General features: G+C 49.1%; 1 protein-coding gene across 1 annotated transcript in view; it reads right to left on the reverse strand.

Annotated features, from left to right (window-relative positions):
- Window positions 1–18,859, reverse strand: part of RBM19 (RNA binding motif protein 19) — a 72,720-nt gene that overhangs the window by 36,446 nt on the left and 17,415 nt on the right. The window contains exons 19-20 of the mRNA XM_009642846.2: window positions 17,948–18,003; window positions 16,536–16,652 (exon numbers count right to left, since the gene is read on the reverse strand). Coding sequence (XP_009641141.1) covers window positions 16,536–16,652; window positions 17,948–18,003 — 173 coding nt within the window. The remainder of the gene's footprint in view (window positions 1–16,535; window positions 16,653–17,947; window positions 18,004–18,859) is intronic.

The raw sequence follows: 18,859 nt of genomic DNA on the forward strand, positions 1-18,859 counted from the left end.
GAGAAAAGCCACTAAAGTATAGTACAGAGAAGTCCAGCTCTACCAGGACAACTGAAAGAGGGCTTCTCTCGAGCCTTCCCCAGCCTCCCATCGCACCTACCTCCAAGGACCACACCAGGACCAAACCACAGCTTCCAATACCTGCTCCCACGGTGGCTCTCACCGACACGTTCAAGCCACCGCAGTCATGGTGACCCTTATATCCCAAACCCTGTGAAATCTCAATCCCTGCACGGACTTCAATGAGATCCTCCAACGCTTGCAAAGCCTTTTGCGGAGCTCGTGCTCATAAGCCACAATTCTCCCTGCACGCAGCACCTTGCAGGACCAGGGCTTAGGAGCCACCAAGTCACCGCAGTAATCACCAGCGGGTCAGGATTTCAAAGGAACCCGCAGCTCCGACAGCACTGAGATTTGGGGATTTATCTCTCCTGGGCTCTTTTGAAAATCCTGATCAGAGTACAGCTCGGTCAAAAATAAGTTATGCTAAAAATAGTGCTCACAGGAGGGCCCAGCACAAATCTCTGCTCCTCCAGGATTCTTATGAGTCAGCTCGTTTCAAAGACAAGAGGAAATTTGTACAACTAGCAAAGCAGTAAACAGAGAACAGAGATTTAGCCATGCCTAGTGGGCCCCCAAAGGGGTACCTAGGGCACCCTTTGGAGACACCAGCCTTGCTGTTAAGATACTGGCTGCACCAACAGCCAAAAAAAAAAAATATCTCAGATTCAGCTGTAGAACCTCCTGCACTGAGCTGGAGAAGAATAAATATAGAAGCAATGAGATATTTATAGGCAGACAGCTATTTTAACACATCTCTGCTTTAAAGAGAATCCTTATTTAAGTCTTGTCCCTGTAAAGCTGCAGGATGATTTAGAAAAATAACCAGATTAATTATTTTCATCAGGAGAACAGAGAAACACATAGGGGAGATCAAATGCATGCAAATGCATTAAGAATGTGGGAGCTCGAGTGAAGTGCTTCTGTTCTGGCAGCTCAAATACAATAAGGACGGTGAGATCTCCCGAGCGCAGGCTTGTCTCCAAAGAGCCCAGCCCGACCACATCTGAACTCTGTCAGGGATCAGAACAAGACACAGCATTAAAAAACAGGCGCACACCAGCTCGCTGGCGAGGCCGGCTGAGGGCCACCACGCCACCGTGCTCCCTGGACCAGCACCGTTCTCCCCAGAGACGCAACCAACAGCGAAGCATTAGATTTTCTCATTGTACTCTAAAAGCGATGTGAGCAGAGGAGTATTTCTAGATGTACTGTATTTACTCCGATAACGGTCCGATTCGCCCACCCCGTCCCCAAAATTGGAGGTGCAGCTGTTACCCAAGCTACGATGGTTGCTCTCTTCCTGCTCCTGGTACACCCTGTCCTTTAGTCGCCCTTTCCCAACCTGCAACAACTACCACGCCTGCCAAAGCTCAGAGGCTACTCTATGCCATCGGACACGTCTTTACAGGTCACCTGGAAAACTCTCGGAAGATGAGAGGACGGGGAGCAATTGCATGGGGCAAGCATTACCTGAGCCATCATTGGACTCGATGATGTTTCTATTCTATTTCCACAGAAAGCTTATTGCTCCTCACCCTTGCAACATCTGGATGAAGAGGAGAGATTTGCAGCTCCGCAAAGAGTGGCAGAGCACAGGGTGGAAGTCAACAACCCCAGTCAATCCACGACCATGGGACTGTTTGGGCAAAGAAAACTGCAGTAGAAGGAACTGCTGGTTGGGTTTGGGGTGGTTTTTTTCCTTATTTATGTCAAAAAAAAAAACCAGGAGTGTCCACATCCACCCTCATCGGCGCTGCCCCGGGGCCAGGCACACGCATCCCACCACTGCAGCAGGGGCAGATCCTCCCCATGGGGACAGACCGCCACAAGGCACACGCATCCCACCACTGCAGCAGGGGCAGATCCTCCCCATGGGGACAGACCACCACAAGGCACACGCATCCCACCATTGCAGCAGGGGCAGATCCTCCCCATGGGGATGGACCGTCGCAGGGCATGGAGTGAGCCACCACCGGGCTCTTACCACATCCTCAACAGAGGGAGATGTCCTGGGGTAGGGACATGCCTCCCCGCGCTGTCCTCACCCAGCATCTCCCTGTATCAGTACGCAAACACTGGCAGCCGTGAACCCTGTCAATGCAACCTTGCTAATTTAATAAAATGGACTTTGACGAGGCTAAGTGTCTGCTCCAGCGCTCCCTATCCCCCCCTGTCCCAGCCCTGCCCCTCCCAACTCAAAGCCTCTTTAATAAAATAAATTAAACCACCTGACAAAACCACACAGCCTGAGCATTTTACAGCTCTGCTCTCTGGCAGAAGCCAGAAAAATGTAAAAGAGGGCAGAGCTGGGTGGGACAGTTCAAAGGCAGCGCCAAATGCCAAGTGGGGCATCTGTGCGGTGGGGTGCAAGCTCTCCCCATCAATCCCCCTCCTGCTGTCCCCCCTGCCCCGAAACCTTCAGGAAGGCTCATCACAACATCCTGGGTGTTCACGATCGATCGCAGGCAAGAGCAGAAGCTTGCACCTTGCTGACAGATGCCATCAGCACAGCGCGGCAGCCGCAGGCTGGCCGAGAAGGTGAACGCGAGGTAGAAATGAGGGGCTACAGAAGAGGAAGAGAAACCATGTTCTTCTCCATCTGCCGGCGATGCCTGCACCAGCTGACCTGAACAAGTGCAATGCACGCATGGATGCTGGGAGGAAAAAACCCCAAACAAATAAACAAAAAAAGAGGCAATGACACATCTAAAAATAACCTGCCAGGGCCAACTGGGATCCAAAAGGGCTGCAGTTTGCCCTTCCCAGAGGGGGCATTTCCAACAGCTTTTGACCTCAGGCTGCCCGGGCAGGGACACCCAGCTTACAGGGAGCTGGAGACAGAGCAGGGACCAAACTTCTCCATGCTGCAAGGCTTCCAGGCCAGGGGCTTTCAACAGAAGATCCTAACTTTTAGAGGCAAACCAGACAGGTACAGCTCTCTGAGCTGATACACAAGCTGCCATGCCCATGCTGGAGTTGAGAGACTAAATGAGATGGGAGCGGGTAAGGACACCCCAAGGAGAGATGCTCTGCTTGAACAGATGCACTTCCCAAGTTATTAACTTTCCTCTGACTCTTGCACTGATACCAAGCAATAGGGCTTGGGAAACCACCTCCCGCCATGGCTTGTCCACCTCCGAATGGCCACAGCATCTCACGTACCTCCCAGAAGCAACACCTCTGCTGTTTCATTCTGCTCTAAACCTGTGCTCCAATGTCAGGTACAGACTGGGACACGCTTAAGGTGTTCATACTTTCAGTCGATGACATCCCCAAAGCATCTTAGATGCTAAATCCAGTAACTTAGTACTGAAGACTTCTTCCTGCTGCCAGGCAGACGATACCAGCAGTACCATCACAGACCTCTCTTCCTCAAGAAGAGAGAAAACTATTTGAAAATGTAACCTTGAATGTTTTGCCTACCAGTATTTAACATTTCTGACGGACTCCTCTGTGCGCACAAGCCCCAAGAGGTAAACAACCCTTTCGTGTCCCCCAGAGAAAAAGCAAGGCTCAGCTTCACGATGCCATTTGCCAGCAGCCAGCAAGATGGAAACAGGCTGGTATCTTCCAGCAAAGCACTGGAAAAAGCCCTTTCCTTAACAGATGCCTGACATTTGCAGGAGAACTGAAGACGCAGCCCTGCCGCCCCTCAAACCACGGGGCACGCAACAAGCAGTAGCGCAGAGAGATGAAATCCCATGCAGCTGCTTCAAGTGGAAGATGTCCGATATGGGCAAGAATAAGAGCTGATGCGAAGCAGCCTCTCCACGGGCTGGTCAACATACATGAGGCCAGACAACAGCCAGCTGCTAGGCGCGGGGCTGCAGCCCTGTGAAAGGAGCTTCAGAGAGCTTTCCTGCCCGTGCTCGCTGCTCGTAAGGTCAATGCAAAGGTGGAGGAACATGCTGCACCATGGAGATGTCAATGTCCCCAAAGGATGTGGCTACGTAGGAGGAGCCTGCTTTGTGGTCACACATCAGAGGATGGCCTTTTCGAGGAAGAGGGGACCTTGGAAAGGAATCAGAGGCAGGAAAGCACAAGCAGAGTTGATTAAAGAAATGGAGTAATACCTGGATTCTTAGATTCTCTAATGTCTAATAAGTGTTAGAAAGCGTTGGTAACACCCAGCACCCAGCTGTGGGTACCAGAGGCTGGTGCTGCTTGCTGGCACAGGATTTTCTGCTCTCATGCTCTGCTCCTGAGGGTCCAGGGCTCTGTGGGCAAGAGAGCCACGGCTTCCTTGGTGCTCATGGGACTCCTCTCCCCACACAGGCAGGTAACTCCCCTCCCAAGGTTTACTGCAAAGCTTTTTAGTCTCAGAAATCATGGGCCATCAGCTCTCTGCTGTGGGGAGAGTGCTGTGCCTCTTAATGTGGTTTCCTTCTCAGCTCTGACAACACAGGGACACCCGAGCTGCTGCTGCATTTTGCCAAGTGCTGCAAGAAGCGTGGCCATAGGGTACATGATGAGAGAAAAGGGGAGGTGATCCTTTCAGCCCCAGCCCACAAAAAAAAAAATAAAATATACAAGAACACACGTGGAAAAAAGCCGAGACACCTTCTAGGTATAAGAATAACAAAAATCCCTGGGGCAGAGCAGAATCTCTGCTACCTGAGAGCCTTACAGGGAGAGCGAGCTACCAGCTGGGATGGACTTGGGAACACCGAGCCTGCGTGGGAGCTGTCAGAGTCTCAGCCCTACCTCGTGCGAAAGTGAGAAGTCCCTGCAGAGGTGACAGCTCTGGCAGACACAGTGAGCAAACAGCTGAAAAGGGGAAGAAAAAAGAGAGGAGGCACAGGTAGCCAGGGAAGCGATCTCTGCAGGCAGAGCCAGGCTGCGCTCACTTGTATTAAGAAAGGAAAAGGAGGCAACTGGTTAAAGACCAACTTTTAAGCAGCACCCTCACTGCCCACAGGTAGGGCAGGGCAGGTTGGCAGCTCCCCTCTCTCCCTCCTCGAGACCTCCCCGCTGCAGCAGACCTAATTTCATGGGGGTTTTGCACAAGCAGCGGAGTGGAAAATGATCATTGGGAGCCAGCGCATGGTGAAGCACCCCCCGTTCCCCAGATCCCCCCCTGCAAGGTGAGCAGCCCCAGCCTAGACCGGCTGGGTCAGTACCGCAGCAAGGAAAGAGGCTACCAACGAGTTTTCCAAATCGCAGCCTCATGCGGAGACCTGCGCTCCCCCCATCCCCGTCACCCTCCTGGATGCTGACGAGAGAGACAGCGCAGTCCTGCGTGACAGCGTGAAATTAATATGATTTGGGGGGAAGTTGGCAGTGAGTAATGAGCATCTGAAATACCTTCTCTCCACCCCCTCGTCCCCCGAACTCTTTTAACCCTTCAGCTGCTAGCACAGCAGCGGGATCAAAGGGTGGGAAGAGTAAGACCTGGGTTAAAAAAAACCAAAGAGGGGTCACACAGCCCACCTGGCAACTGAATTTGCAGGGCAAGTTTTGGCACAAATCCTGATGCTGCTGCTTGCGGTTGGGCCAGCCCATGGAGGTGCCCAGATCAGTGCTCAAGGGCTTGGAAAAGTAATCATTGCTGCCTTTCCAAGCAAGACTCCACAAGGAGGTGTCAAAAAACCTGGGGGGTTGGAAGGGGACCAAGCCTGTCCTCTTCAAACCTCCCTGGGCAAGTCCCAGAAGGCCACCCACAACAGAGACAGCCCAACACGCCCAGACCACTGACAAGCAGCCCCTCTGCTGACAAACAGGTCTGTGAGAAGCAGAACAAAGGAGATGGCTTTCCCAGGGCTGCTTTCCCTCGTATCTATTGGGAAAAAAGGTCCCATCTTCAAGGGCTTCTTATGTGAACTCCTGGACACCTAATAAGGGTCAATCTCCTAACACCACCTTCCTGGGAAGACAAGCCTTAGGAGCTTCCTCCTATACTTACTTGTGCGAAGTTCTCAAATTTAAGATCTCCTCTCCTCTGCCAGATGCCTGGAAGTGGTCAGGATACTGCCGGGGGAGGAGGAAAGGGAGGTGAGAAGACAGATGGTCAGCCTGGTCTGCCTGAGCTTGGTTTTTTTGGGAAAAACAACTCAAGGGAAGGAGCACAGACAGAAACGCTCATGATGCCACCAGCTGCAGAAGCCACCATGGTTCAAATGCCTTTGGCAGGGGCTCTGCCCCAGGGAAGGTAAGAGGCCGTGCAACAAAAAGTCCTTAATTGTAACCATATCCCAAAGGCTTAAAGCTTGCTGGAATGGAAGGGGAAGAAATGCCGTAGCAGGCTTGAGGTTAAAAAAAAAAAAAGAAAAAATGCAAACAGAGATGCAAATAAAGGACACACTGTCATCCTGACAAGAAAACTGTGATTCATTAGAGGCTCGTTCAGGACCTTCTCATGAAGCGAGACTGAAAAATACCCACACATCCATGCTAGCGAAAGGCAGGAAGGTGGATGGATCAACGTCACCGTGCAAGAACTCTTGTTAAGAAATACAACAGAGGGAAGAATTCCAAGATCAAGAAAATAATAATCTTGATTGCTCCTTGACTTAAAGGCTAAGATATAAGCTCAAAAGTTAGTCCAGTGGCATTTCAATATTGCAGATTCTACAACCCCCAGCTGCCAGCCCTCAAAGTAGCCTCAGTGGCCAACAGACAATTCTGAAAATGAACGAGGTCTGGCTACAACTTACGGCACAAAAATAACATGTTCTTCCTTCCTTATATATAGACACACACATACTCCTCTTAACAATTCAGACAAAAGGAGACCTTATAGCCTCGAGTGGTCATTTACGGGAGACAGCAGCTCCTATAGGCTTTGTTTCTTGCTTCCTACGGAGGAGAAGCAGCCCACATGTACACACACGCATGTGCCAGTCCCACTCGGCACAGAAAAATGGCAAAAACCCCAAAGCCAAATCCCGGAGTTACATCTGAGTAAGACATTTTGAAAGCAGCCCCTTCCCCATCTCTCTCCACCTCCCTGAGCTCCTCCGCGCTGATGAGCAATGGAGTCTGGGCGTAAAACTAATTAAGTTCCATTGGGAGGTTCAGCTTGCTGCCCTGGTGAGAGATGCTTCGGCAGGAGTCAGAAGGAAGCAGCCTAGAAACTCCCTTCATTTGCATCGGACAACTGGACTGCGCAAAAGCAGGCAGCCGAAAACTCCTCGGCAGAGGTTTTGGGCGAGCAGAAAAGGGGACCTGTGGGTATGGAGTACGTGGAGTGCAGAAGAGGGGGAAAAAATACCAAAAAAATCAAGTATTGCAATGAATATTCAAAAAAAAAAAAGAGATGTGCTGAAAAAATCTTCCCTCTGCTCTTGGGAAGATCCACCTTTTAAAGCAACCCTGTCAAGATAACACAGAGTTAAACATTTCCTTATCTATGTTAAACACCTTTATGATTCAAACCGAAAAACAGCACTGAAAACCTATTTCACTCTCCCTGGCCCCATGGCTCATTTTGGATAGTCAAATTAAAGTGGCCAGTTATATTTCTGGTCTCTGAATATCAACCCAACGTTGCTGTGCTTGTGTTCCCAGCACATAAGGAAAAGGCTTGAAGAAGGACCAAAAAAAAAAAAAAAAAAAAAAGAATGTTTAATTTATGCTTTTTGAGATAGTAAGAGAAATAAAGCAGCCCAGCAGATCCCTGTATTCTCATCCAGAGCTCTCGGCTCACGAGGCCGGTGCACATACCTGCAAGCTGCTGCCCAGCAAAGCACCTGCACACCCCGTATTTCCCTGCGCACTGCTCAGGGAACCTGCCTGCACCTGCAATTTGGACACAGGAGCACACAAGGATTAGCAAATCCCCTGCGCTAAACTGGGCTTAAGGATGCACCTGGGGTAGGCTGTGCAGAAGAACAAGGTCACACAATACCTGAAGGTGTTAGAAGAGTGGATGGCATGGGGTGGCATGGGGTGGCCTGGGAGTCCAGCCTAAGGGGTAAGACTTCAATCTTCCAACAGCCCTCAACAAAGGGGGAAAATGGGGTGGTAACAGGGCAGGAGGAGAGCCAGGTTATGCGGTGGCATCAGAGGGGAGACCAGAGCAGCCCAACTGCAACAGCACTGGAGCCAGGACCCAGTGCAAACACCAGCTCCCAGTCTGCTGGCATGCTCCAGGGAGGAGACACTGCCGGGAACGCTGGAGGGCGGGTGAAATGTAATAGCAGAGAAACTCAATCTTCCCCTTGCAAACCAAAAAAACCCACTAAAAGTCACCAGTGGGGCAGAGAGCTCCTCAGCCAGGAAGCAGGGAGCAATCAACCAGCTTCCTAACCCCACCAGAGAAAACAGGTCCTACAAAGACACGGTTTTGGAAGTGCTTTTGAATTACATGGGCAGAGGGGACCCACGCAGCAGGCAGGCGAGAGGGGCAGTTGCACCGGGAGCAGCAGGGTGGAAAGCTTCAATCCAGAGCAGCATCCTGCAGTCCCCCATGCCAGACACGCTTCTCCTCAGATGCTCAGCAGCCCAAGGCACAGACCTCGCAACCTAATTAGGAAGCTGAAATCCAGCATTAACGCAAAGCACCACATCGTTTGCTGGCATCATCAGGAGCCGGTTGCATTTACATCTCCTGAGGACGTGGCCTTGACACGGCTCACTGATGCTCCTTCCAATGCATGTAGTCCTGCCGTGCTCCAGGCATGGGTTTACACCATGGTTTTGGGAAGCCACCTTTAAAATGGGAACCAGACATTATTATCCCTAGGGATAGACCAAAACAGGGCAAAAGCGCTGTTAGCATGGGAATCCTCCCATATGCTGAAGACACCAGAACGCATACATGCACCTACGCATGTGCTCAGATGCAAACCACCACTGGAGAAGCTGCCCAGGCTCAGGGCACTCGATGGCCTCAAGCAGAAGCTCAGCTGCTCGCCCACGGTGGCCCAGGCTGCCCTGCTGGTAGGATGCTTGTTTGCCTGTGGCTTTGCCATCTCATCTGAGCTCCACAGGCAGTTAGGAAGGCATACCACATGAAGCAAGGGCTTCATATAGCCACAGCCACTGGAGACCACCCAGGTGAACTCACGTTCCCAGCTAATCACCTTCACTCCCCACCCAACAGCTCGACACCAGGCAGAGCATGTGCTTGCAGCACAGGAAACCCATGCTGCCACCAACCTGAAAGCATCAGCCAACTCAAACCAGGCTTCCCTGGCCAGGCATTCAGCCTGGAGATGGCTTTAGAGACCACAAAGGGCTGGTCACATTTTTAAGCCACCTGTTTGTTTCCTCGAAAACACGATACGGTGATCCCACTCAACACCAAACCAAACTCAGAGGCATCATTACTGCTGTCAGCGCTCAAATGTGTAATGAGACATGTTCCAGTTCTTGCTTCTAAAACTGTTCTTGACAGGTTTCCACCTGAACGCGTGCCTCTCAGCAAGATACACGTTCCACAGTTCCTTCCATGTGCTGGCACCAACATCCCAATTCACAGGGGAAGCCAGAAAGCTGCGATCCAACACTGACCTGACGGATGGGTGCAGAGCACCCGCTGATGCCAGCTGCTTCCCCGGGGTCTTTCTGCTTGTGCAGACTCATTTTTGTGCACCTCCTTCGAGCACAGGCTTGCAAGCATGGTACCCTGGGACAAGCAAAGGTGTGAGTATTGCAGAGGAGCTGGCAGCTCAGTTCTGCACAAACACCTTCTGGCAGGGCACAGCCCCACTACCGTTGCATCTGAGCCTTTGTTTTAATACACTTACTCTCCCAGTCATTCTCAGGAGTTGCGTCCATTCTCCGAGGCACTTAAGCCCCAATCCACAAAGGTCGTTAAGTGAGTGATCAATACTGGCCTGAGTAACACAAGCAAAGAATTGAGCAAGGTATCCGGGCTGGATCCCACAGGACCAGGCTCTCTCCTCTCATTTGCAGACTGTTCCAGTACAGGATTTTGTTCATCTGACTCCACACCAAGCAACAAGGGAGGCTGCTGGGCCACCACGGGCACCAGATTCTTCCCTCAACAGAAGTAGCCTCCTGGGGAGAAGGGGTGGCACATTGCTCTGGGAAACATCTCTGTATTCACCGATAAGGGAGCAGAAACGATCCGCTTTAAACAAGTACACACAGGTAGGACAAGAGCCATTCAGGTGGTAGGTTTGCTCATCACCCAAACAGCTACCTCCCTCTTCCAAATCCTTAAGACTGGATCTAGCTGCAGACTGACAGTTGGACCATCGTCATAAAATGACTCAGAAATGCAGCTTAATCTGTTCATGGATATAACCCAGATGAACAGGGAATGAACCCAGGAGCGGTTTCTACCACAAGAAAGTGTCAATGATCTGCTCCATGCCCTCCCACCAGTACTGTAGCCCAGCGTGCCCAATGCCTGCACATCTAGCAACTCTGCCCTGTCCCTCAGATAAATATTCTCAATATTTTATCTACATCAATTTAATTTTGTTTTGATTGTAAAAGGCTAAGAGCAAGTTTTATGGCCCTGTGAATCACAGTCACAATTGCAATGTGCGTGCCCTTACCTAGGCTCTGTAGGGAGCTGGAGGGAGTTTCCAGCTGTTCAACAGCGGGGAAAGAGCTGTGCTTTGGCTTTTCGCAGGAGGACACAGTACACACTGGGGGACATTGCTCCCAGCAGACAGTAAAGAGCTAAGCAGGCGATCTGGCCAGGAGGAGATGTCTCACCTACGACAGGTCCGCTCATGCGGTCGGATGGCAGAAGGAACAGGCAGCCCAATGCACCCATGGTTACTGGGAACACCCTGAGCCTGTCCACCACCTCCAGACCAGAACTCCACTGTGGGCTCAGCAGCTCCTGGGGCTTCTTCCCAACATCCCACTCACTAGCTTCATCTCCCCCTGGCTGTGGTTGCACAGCCCCTGCCCTACCCCCAGCAGATCCTTATACGGTGGAGGTGCTTGCTGTGACTTCTGCAGCTCCCCCCACACTCCTGGGCCGTCTAACTGCAGGTGGGCAGCACGAAGAGAAAAATTTTAAGCAGCTAAAAGGAAGCAGCAATGGATTTCAAAACATTTCTAGCACAACATCTAGGGTTTTAAAAGCAAAAGCATCACTTGCAGAGTAATCTGACCTTAGACTGCTCAGCAAGTGATGCTTGCAGCTCTCTGCATCCTAGGGCTATTTGCACTGAATATTCTAATTAATACTGCCCAGCGCTTGCTTAACAAACTCACATGTTTGTGAAGGGACTAATTTTTTTCCTCCTCTGCCTTTCAGTAGCAAAGATTTCCACGGCTTCAACAGGGCAACGTTACTCTGGGAAGGAGAAATTGTCTCCAGTCATGTAGACTCCATTACTGGGAGAAAGGTGTGAACAGCAAGCATGTCTGGCAGACGGATTGATTATACCACCGTGTCCTTTATAATGGGAAATGAAAAGCCCATTCTGATAACTACACTTTATTATAATAGGTCAGAAGAAGTGAAAGGCATCATCTTATAAAATTAACTTCATAAAGACTGCCTTTAAAAAAAAAAAAAAAATCTCTGCCAGTTTATCCACCGTATCTTTCTTCAGAGATTTTTCTTCTCCTAGAAGAGACATGACTCCAAGCCTTGTCCCACTGGCTGTCTTCACTTTTACCCTCTATCAGAGGGAATAGATCTGTTTTCTCCTAATCAGTCCCAGGCACTTGTTTTGCCAGATGCAATAAATGCCATGTCTTTGTCAAGATGGAGAAAACAGTCAGCAAAGTAGTTAAAATTAAAAGAGACACCCACCCCCAAAGGTCTTCCTAAGCAGCAGCGTTACCTTCTTTATAGGAACGCCAGAATATGGAGATAAATGCACCCGATAACCTGTTCGGTGCTCTGGCATACCCTTCAATTGCTTTTTCTGCTAGCTGCTTCTTTAGTCAAACTAAAGCCCAGTGTCTCAGCTGATAATAATTTTATGATTTCACAGCTTTACACTGTGTATTTGAATGCAGTTCCTACAGGTGAAATGCAGGGATGGCCGGCTGGACGTTAAAACACCTTCCACACTCACAGTGCTGACACCTGACCTTGCTCCAAATTTTGAGGGTTAGGATCTACCGCAGCTCATTGGCAGAGGAGGGCTGGAAGCGATGGTCATTGCAATTTTAGTAGAATTTAGAGATACAGACCCAACAATAAGTTCTCAGATATATTTTTGCAAACAAAAGAGGAAACGATGCCCGCCCCAAACGTTGCTACTTGAGATGCAACTCTAAAAACTGCTTCCTTCAGTAGTGTAAGCATCAGGTACATCAAAGTCTCGGCAGGCTTTCTGCAGTCCCTCAGGTTGCATTTGGTTGGGGAGAAATCTCTGAGAAGTCTTTTTCTAAATCTAATCGTTCCCCCTTTGGGAAAATAAAACATACAACTCCTTAAAATGTTGTACGCCAACTGCAAACCAGCCTGATTTTTAATATTCATGAAAGTTGGTGCAGAGAGGGGGAAGGAAGATAGAAGAGGATGCTATGAAACAAATAGGTAATTGGAACTTCCAGTGAAGGCTGCATGGGTCTAATGCGATAGATTTTAAAGGAGCCTAATTTTCAGAAATTGCCAGAGCTCCAATCTGTGAAAACGTGGCCTTTCACAAATCTCCAATTCAGCTTGCCACATCTAGAGTTCCTTTTGAAAAAAAAATCTTGCCATAAAAGCCCCCCAATTTGGTAGCAAAAATTAGCAGCCTTCATGGGATATCAATCCTTTTGTCTCTCCTCCCCTAACTATGCCTCTTCGGAAAGAACTAAGGACCGTTTGTCTTTTGTTATTTTTCCAGGTAGTAAAGATAAGAGTAGAATCTAATAAAGAACAAAAATGGGGGAAAAAAACCCACACACACCCACAAAAGCTAAATCTTCACACCTAGCCCCAAAACAGCCCCTGTAATTGAAAAGCATTTCTCCCTCTGAAGAAAGTAACACCTATCGGGTCTCAAAACAAAAAAAAAACCCAACAAAAAAAACATCCCCTGAGGGTGCAAGAGAGGCTAACACCTCCAGCAAGACACGCTCTGAACCAGCACCACACACCCCAGCAAAGCCATCGGGTCCTACATGAAAGGTGGGCAGCACCTACGGCTCATGGAGCCCTGCAACAAGACATTTGTTCCTCAGGTGGAGGACTTTACCTGTTAGCCAGAGCATTCCTGACTCCCATACAGAGAAAATTAAGCACCACTTTTGTCCAGCCCAAGAATTAGAACTTGATATCCCCAAAACTCCAAAATTAAAAGAAATGCATTTGCTTTGAATCTCCTGCAAACTGTGAGCTTGGGGAAAAAAAACATTTGGATTTTACACCCACTCACAGCCCTTGCTGGCCTCCTTCCTCCTGGGGATCCACCTCGCTGCCAGGGCCAGGCAGGAAGAAAGTCCTGGTGACCACAGCTCCCTAAACCTGCTGGTGCTCATGGTGCAGAGGACACATGCGGTCGTGGGATGGGAAGCACGTGTGTCACCAACCACTTCCAAACCACAGCGAGGTCCAGCCCAGAGGATGGCACAGAGCCCTTCCCCATGGCTTGCACAGATCGCTCGAAGCAGCTGGGAAAGGGCAACAGCAAGGGAGGGCACACGCAAGAGAGCCACTGTCTGCCTTCGACTGCTGTAAGAACAGGAACGACGGTGCAGGGCAAGACGAAGCATTTAAGTGATGGAGCCATAAACAGTGATACTAAAAAGCGTAAAGACAACCAGGGAGGATCTCTGGAACTGCCAGTGCTGAGCAGCCCAGGTACCGCAGCTTTCAAAATTCACTATTCAAAACACCCGATTCCCTCGTTTTGCTGTTCCAGTGTCATTAACACCAACCGCGGGTCCATTTAAAAAGGAAGACACAGCTCTTTGACAAAGCTCAAAACACGGGAATATTTGTTTGGAGAAAAAATAATATATATATTTGGAAAGATATATTTGCATTATATACATATTTGTCTAGGGTAATATATACAGACACTTTTTTTAATATATATATGTGTGTGTGTATGTATGTGTGTATATTTATTAATTCTTTTCTCCTGCCCAGGCAATTGAGAAAAGAAAAAAAAGCAAGCACAGAAGGAAGCAGGTTGGGAGCCGACATCAGCTGCAGGGCTGGGAAGTGGCTTTTGAGCATGTGAAACAATAGAGGAGCTGCTCGCCCTGCAAAGCCTCCCACCTCCACCGGCCGGGGGCTGCTGCCCTGCATGGCGATGCCCAGCGGCATGGCCCGGTGGTCCCCAGGCTGGCAGTCCCTTGCTGTCCCCAGACTGGCGGTCCCTTGCTGTCCCCAGCCAGCCTTCCCTGGGCAGGCTAAGAGTGCCCCCTGCAGCCCTCTCGTCCGTGCCGCCTCCGTTGCCGAAGCAGTTGTTCACAATTTCAAAATAAATAAATAATGAAATAGAAATAAGACAGGTTCCTAAATGCAGAAAGAGCTAAAAGCTCCAGAGCAAAGGCATCTGATTTAAAACCACAAAAAAGCAATCTCTGAGGATGAAGTGTTTAGCAGCGCTCTGTCATGCCCGGTTTTAGCCACTCTGAAGGGAAGGAGGGATGGCAGGGATGGAGGGAGGATTGTGGGTCCCCCCCCAAGCTGTTGGCTTTTGTTTTGAGGATAAAAACCACATCTCTGAATATCCTAGGTAAATGAAACGGATGTTCACGCATCGCTCGGAGAACGCTGTCAACAGCGCACGCAGCTAGAAGCTGCATGTTCTTTGCAATATTAATCAGACTGCTCCTCCACCCCTCCTCTCCACAGCACTAAGGTGCTAGACAAGACAGGAGGAAAAAATATACCAAACCCCCCCCAGTCTCTGCTGGGCTTGTCTATCCTCATGATACACACAAGCTCCCAGCTCCTTGAACTTAACCCAGGGCCCAAGAAGGCAAATAGATCCCCCTGGTTTTGTTTGCTCCAGCTTTATAGGGGTCACGTCTGTAGCCACACAGCGCTGGGTTTTAAATTAGCAGTGCCCCGTGTGCTACGAAAACTCAGCACAGTGACTTGGAAGTCCAGGTTTTTTGCCCTGTTTCAGCAGGGCCTCTCAGAGCAGCTTTGAAGCGAAAGCATCCAAGCTGCACCGCAGGAGCAAGAAAAACCTTTTGCTCTTCTACAGGATCTTTACATTGTGCCTACCATCACCCTTCCAGCAACGTGTGTCCAAAAGCCAAGTCACAGTCTGCTCTCAGTTAAATCCCCAGAGCCCATCCCAAAACTGCATTGCACTATATACCTTTCCTCACCACCTTGCAAGGAAACAGCCTCCCAGCCTTGCTGGAACCACTGTCCTTACCTGTGGTCAAACAAGGAGAACATCACACACTAACAAAGTAGGTACATTCCCACTGTACATAGGGAAATGCAAACGTTTCCCCCGCAACAAACAAATCACTGCCCCGTGGCTCCTCGCAAGGCGGTTTTCACTGCATGGTCTGGGGAGGTTTCCAAGGGTTAAGTGATTCCTCAGCTTAATCCCTTTGGAAAGAAGTGCCCCAGCCCTGACCAGATGAAGACACTCACAAAAAAGCCACCTCCTAACACAGTATTTCACTGTGTCCTGCAGAGCTATCACCCTTATTTCACAGACGGGAAAAACTGATGGGCAGAGCTGGATGTCGATTCCCCCAAATTCCTTCTGCAAGCCAGCAGCGGAGCAGGAACCCTGGCCTGGGTCAACGAGCAAAAGAGCATCCTGGGAGCAGAAAAGATGCCATATGCTGTATTTTACAAAGTTTCACCTCTTTTCTGGGATGTATTACAATGCTTTAGGAGTCACTGCACAAGAGGCTGAGGATAGAAAGAAACCGATCAGCCAGCGCACAAAAAAATGCAGGCTGGGATCCTAAAATCCCTGTTGAACGCTCAGCACCATCCCAGGCAGGTCTCACGGCTGACCAGGTTATTTCTTGCCGGAGAGGGCATTACAGAGAGCGTAGTCCTGCACCCTTACAGACACCGCAGGGCAACACCCCACTGACTGCGTGAAGCACACGCAGGGAAACACTCGTGGGAGGCAAAGCAAGATGTTAAGTGCTCCCTCCATGACGGGAAGGATCTACACCATCACGTGGGCAAGACAGATGGAGGAGGGAGCCAGTCCCAGCGACAACCTTCCACGCCAGCTGTCTGCAGTGGCTCCCGGTGCTCCTCCCCAGCCAGGTGTGCCGAGCATCAGGAAAGCTGCCGCACGCCTTTCAGGCAAGAGGGGGAAAAAAAATATAAATACTCAACGCTATGTCATTTACTTGACTGGGGGGGAGATCTCCAAGCTCCGCGGATGTCTGCTGCAAGGTGATGGGCCACCAGGTCTGACAGCTCACAGTGGCTCGAGCCAAAACGCTGGCTTATGTGATCTCTGTCGCACCAGCAGAATTTCTATACTGGTATAACCTGCCAAGCCATTTGCATTTACATTCAGTAAAAGGCTTGTTTACTTCCACACAGAAAATAAAACCCATAGTATTTACAATCCGATAGCAAGATCCTGTACGAAAATCACACCGTTCCAGCCCGGAGCACTCCGCAGACCCAACAGAAAGCACTTTCCTACCTGAAGAGTTCCCTGATTTCCCTGACAGTGGCCTGGAACGGGATGTTTCGGACCAAGATCTTGGAAGTCGTCTGCTTCTTGATGGTTTGTTTCTTGCGGGATGATTTCACAGCGGGCCTATGAAGGCAACAGAAAGTTGAAAGAAAAATTAGCCAGCTCACGTCAACATCCTCGCCAACATCTTACTGGCTCAATGGAAATGTCACAGTACAGCAAGGAGAAACAAATTTAGGTGACTTAAATCCTACATTTGAAAATCAAAAGCGTCCATTTTGCTGATTGCAACCTCCACTGAGGCTAAGCAGCGGGCCTGCACTCACATTTGCCACTAATTTTTTGTTTTGACATCAAATCTCAACCATTTGATTGTCAGGAGAAGGTACTATTTGATACATTAAAAAAACAGCTTAAGGGAAGCTAATTTTGATTCTTTTTCTTACTGGCTTACATTAGCCAATGACATTTTAAAATAGATTTTTTTTTAACTTCAGAATTGTATTGCATTTGGACAAGGTAAGGATTTACCTAATACAAACCACAGCAGCTTATTTCATAAAGCAAAGCATTCCACATTGTGGGCTGGATACCTACTGAAGGGATTTTAAAAATCAAAATGGATGAAAATGGTTTACTAAAGAATTGAAAGTACAGACAGGGAGCTGTCAGACTGCTTCTGGTCCCTGGGGACCAGATTTTCAAACAAATTTTGACATTTAAGAGAGAACTCCTCCAGTAGGGTTTCCAAAGTGTCTAAAGAACAGTTTTTAGGGGCCAACATTCACCTTCAAACATCTGGATTAATTATCAACTTTGCACTTAGAAGATTCTGAATAAAAACTAGGAAGGAAACCCTAAAGAGCAGGACTCAAACCCCAGGTAAATTCATCCACAAGTAACCATCTCCCCTGCACCTGACTGCCCAAAGGAATTTAAATCCAATTTTTTTTCAAGCAAGCAAGAAACCTTTATTTGTCTCAATTTGATCAGAATCAACAGCAGAACATTAACCAGAATTTGGGCTATCAATTGATTTTGCAATGCTGACCGAACTGTCACCAAAGCAGAGATTTTAGAGGAGCCTTTTCCTTGAGTGTGGAAGTAAACTCAAGTGCCTGGTTCTCACTTTGGCTCATTTTTGGGGTCCCACAACAACATGTGGTTTAGGGGTTTTAACTGGAAATACGTCATTTAGTGAGTGAACACCTTCGCATCAGCTATCTTTTTTCTTTTCAAGTAAGATTGACTAACATGACTCTGAGCAAAGCACAACACAGGCTGATGTGTTCAACAGCCAGAGCACTACCAGTCACATCCCTCATGATGCAGAGGTGCTAGGGAAGAAATTAAGAACCTACCAAGCACTACTGCAGCTAAAACGTAACTGTGTTACAGAGGTGAGATGTAAGCTTTACCTGACAGCTCGCTCCGAGATTTTCACTTCCAGCTTATGGCCATCTACAGAGCAGCCCTAGAAGTTAAAACAAAGAAACAACAAAAGCAAAGGCACAACAGCTTCCAAGCTTCCAGGATACAAGCACAGCATTTCACATCTTGCTCTTTCCCAAATATTCTTCCCTTTCTCCCTGCCAAATTTTTTCCCTGTTGAACGCCATTCACGCAAGGCAAGACTTCCGATATACGGTTGGAGACAGCTTGACTGACTGAAGCAGCAGCCAACATCCCTGATCTGCCTGCCCATCAACCTCAGCTCTGCCACTGGACTTGCAAAGATGAGTCACTTCACTCTCTCTCTAGACTGCAAGCTCTTCAAGGCATTGACCATCTTATTATTTGTTCTGGAATGAGCCAAGGATGTCTCAGCAGCCATCAGTACCCAATAGAGCAAGAAAGTCTTCTATCTCTTGCTTCCTGTGTCTCGAAGAATTTCCTGCAGTTCGTCACTGAAAACAAGCAGCATCTTGCCTTATCAGCCCTGACAGGGCACTCGACAGGCGAAGGCACTGCGCTGGGATCCTGGAGCCCTGCTGCCCACTCCCTCCACAAAATTCCCATTTTCCTGCTTTCTCTCTTCCCCAGCATTCTGCTTTTCAAAAGGATGGAGAACGCACATCTACCCCAAGACTACCGAGGCTGTGGAATGTGAAATGACCACCTGTTGAAGGTGGGACTCATGGATTGTGGTCACTGAATATCCACGGATTACACAGAGTAATTCCTTCACACCTGCCTAGAAAGGGATCACTCGCTGTTCTAGCAGCAGAGGGAATGATTTACTCCTTCGGAGTGCAGCCAAACCCTGCGGCACGTGGCAGGCAGGAGGCGGGAAGACCCTGAAGCAATGGCAGATTCACAGAGGGCAGAGC

This window comes from Egretta garzetta, unplaced genomic scaffold, assembly GCF_000687185.1.
Source record: "Egretta garzetta isolate BGI_Z169 unplaced genomic scaffold, ASM68718v1 scaffold7, whole genome shotgun sequence".
NCBI lineage: Eukaryota > Metazoa > Chordata > Aves > Pelecaniformes > Ardeidae > Egretta > Egretta garzetta.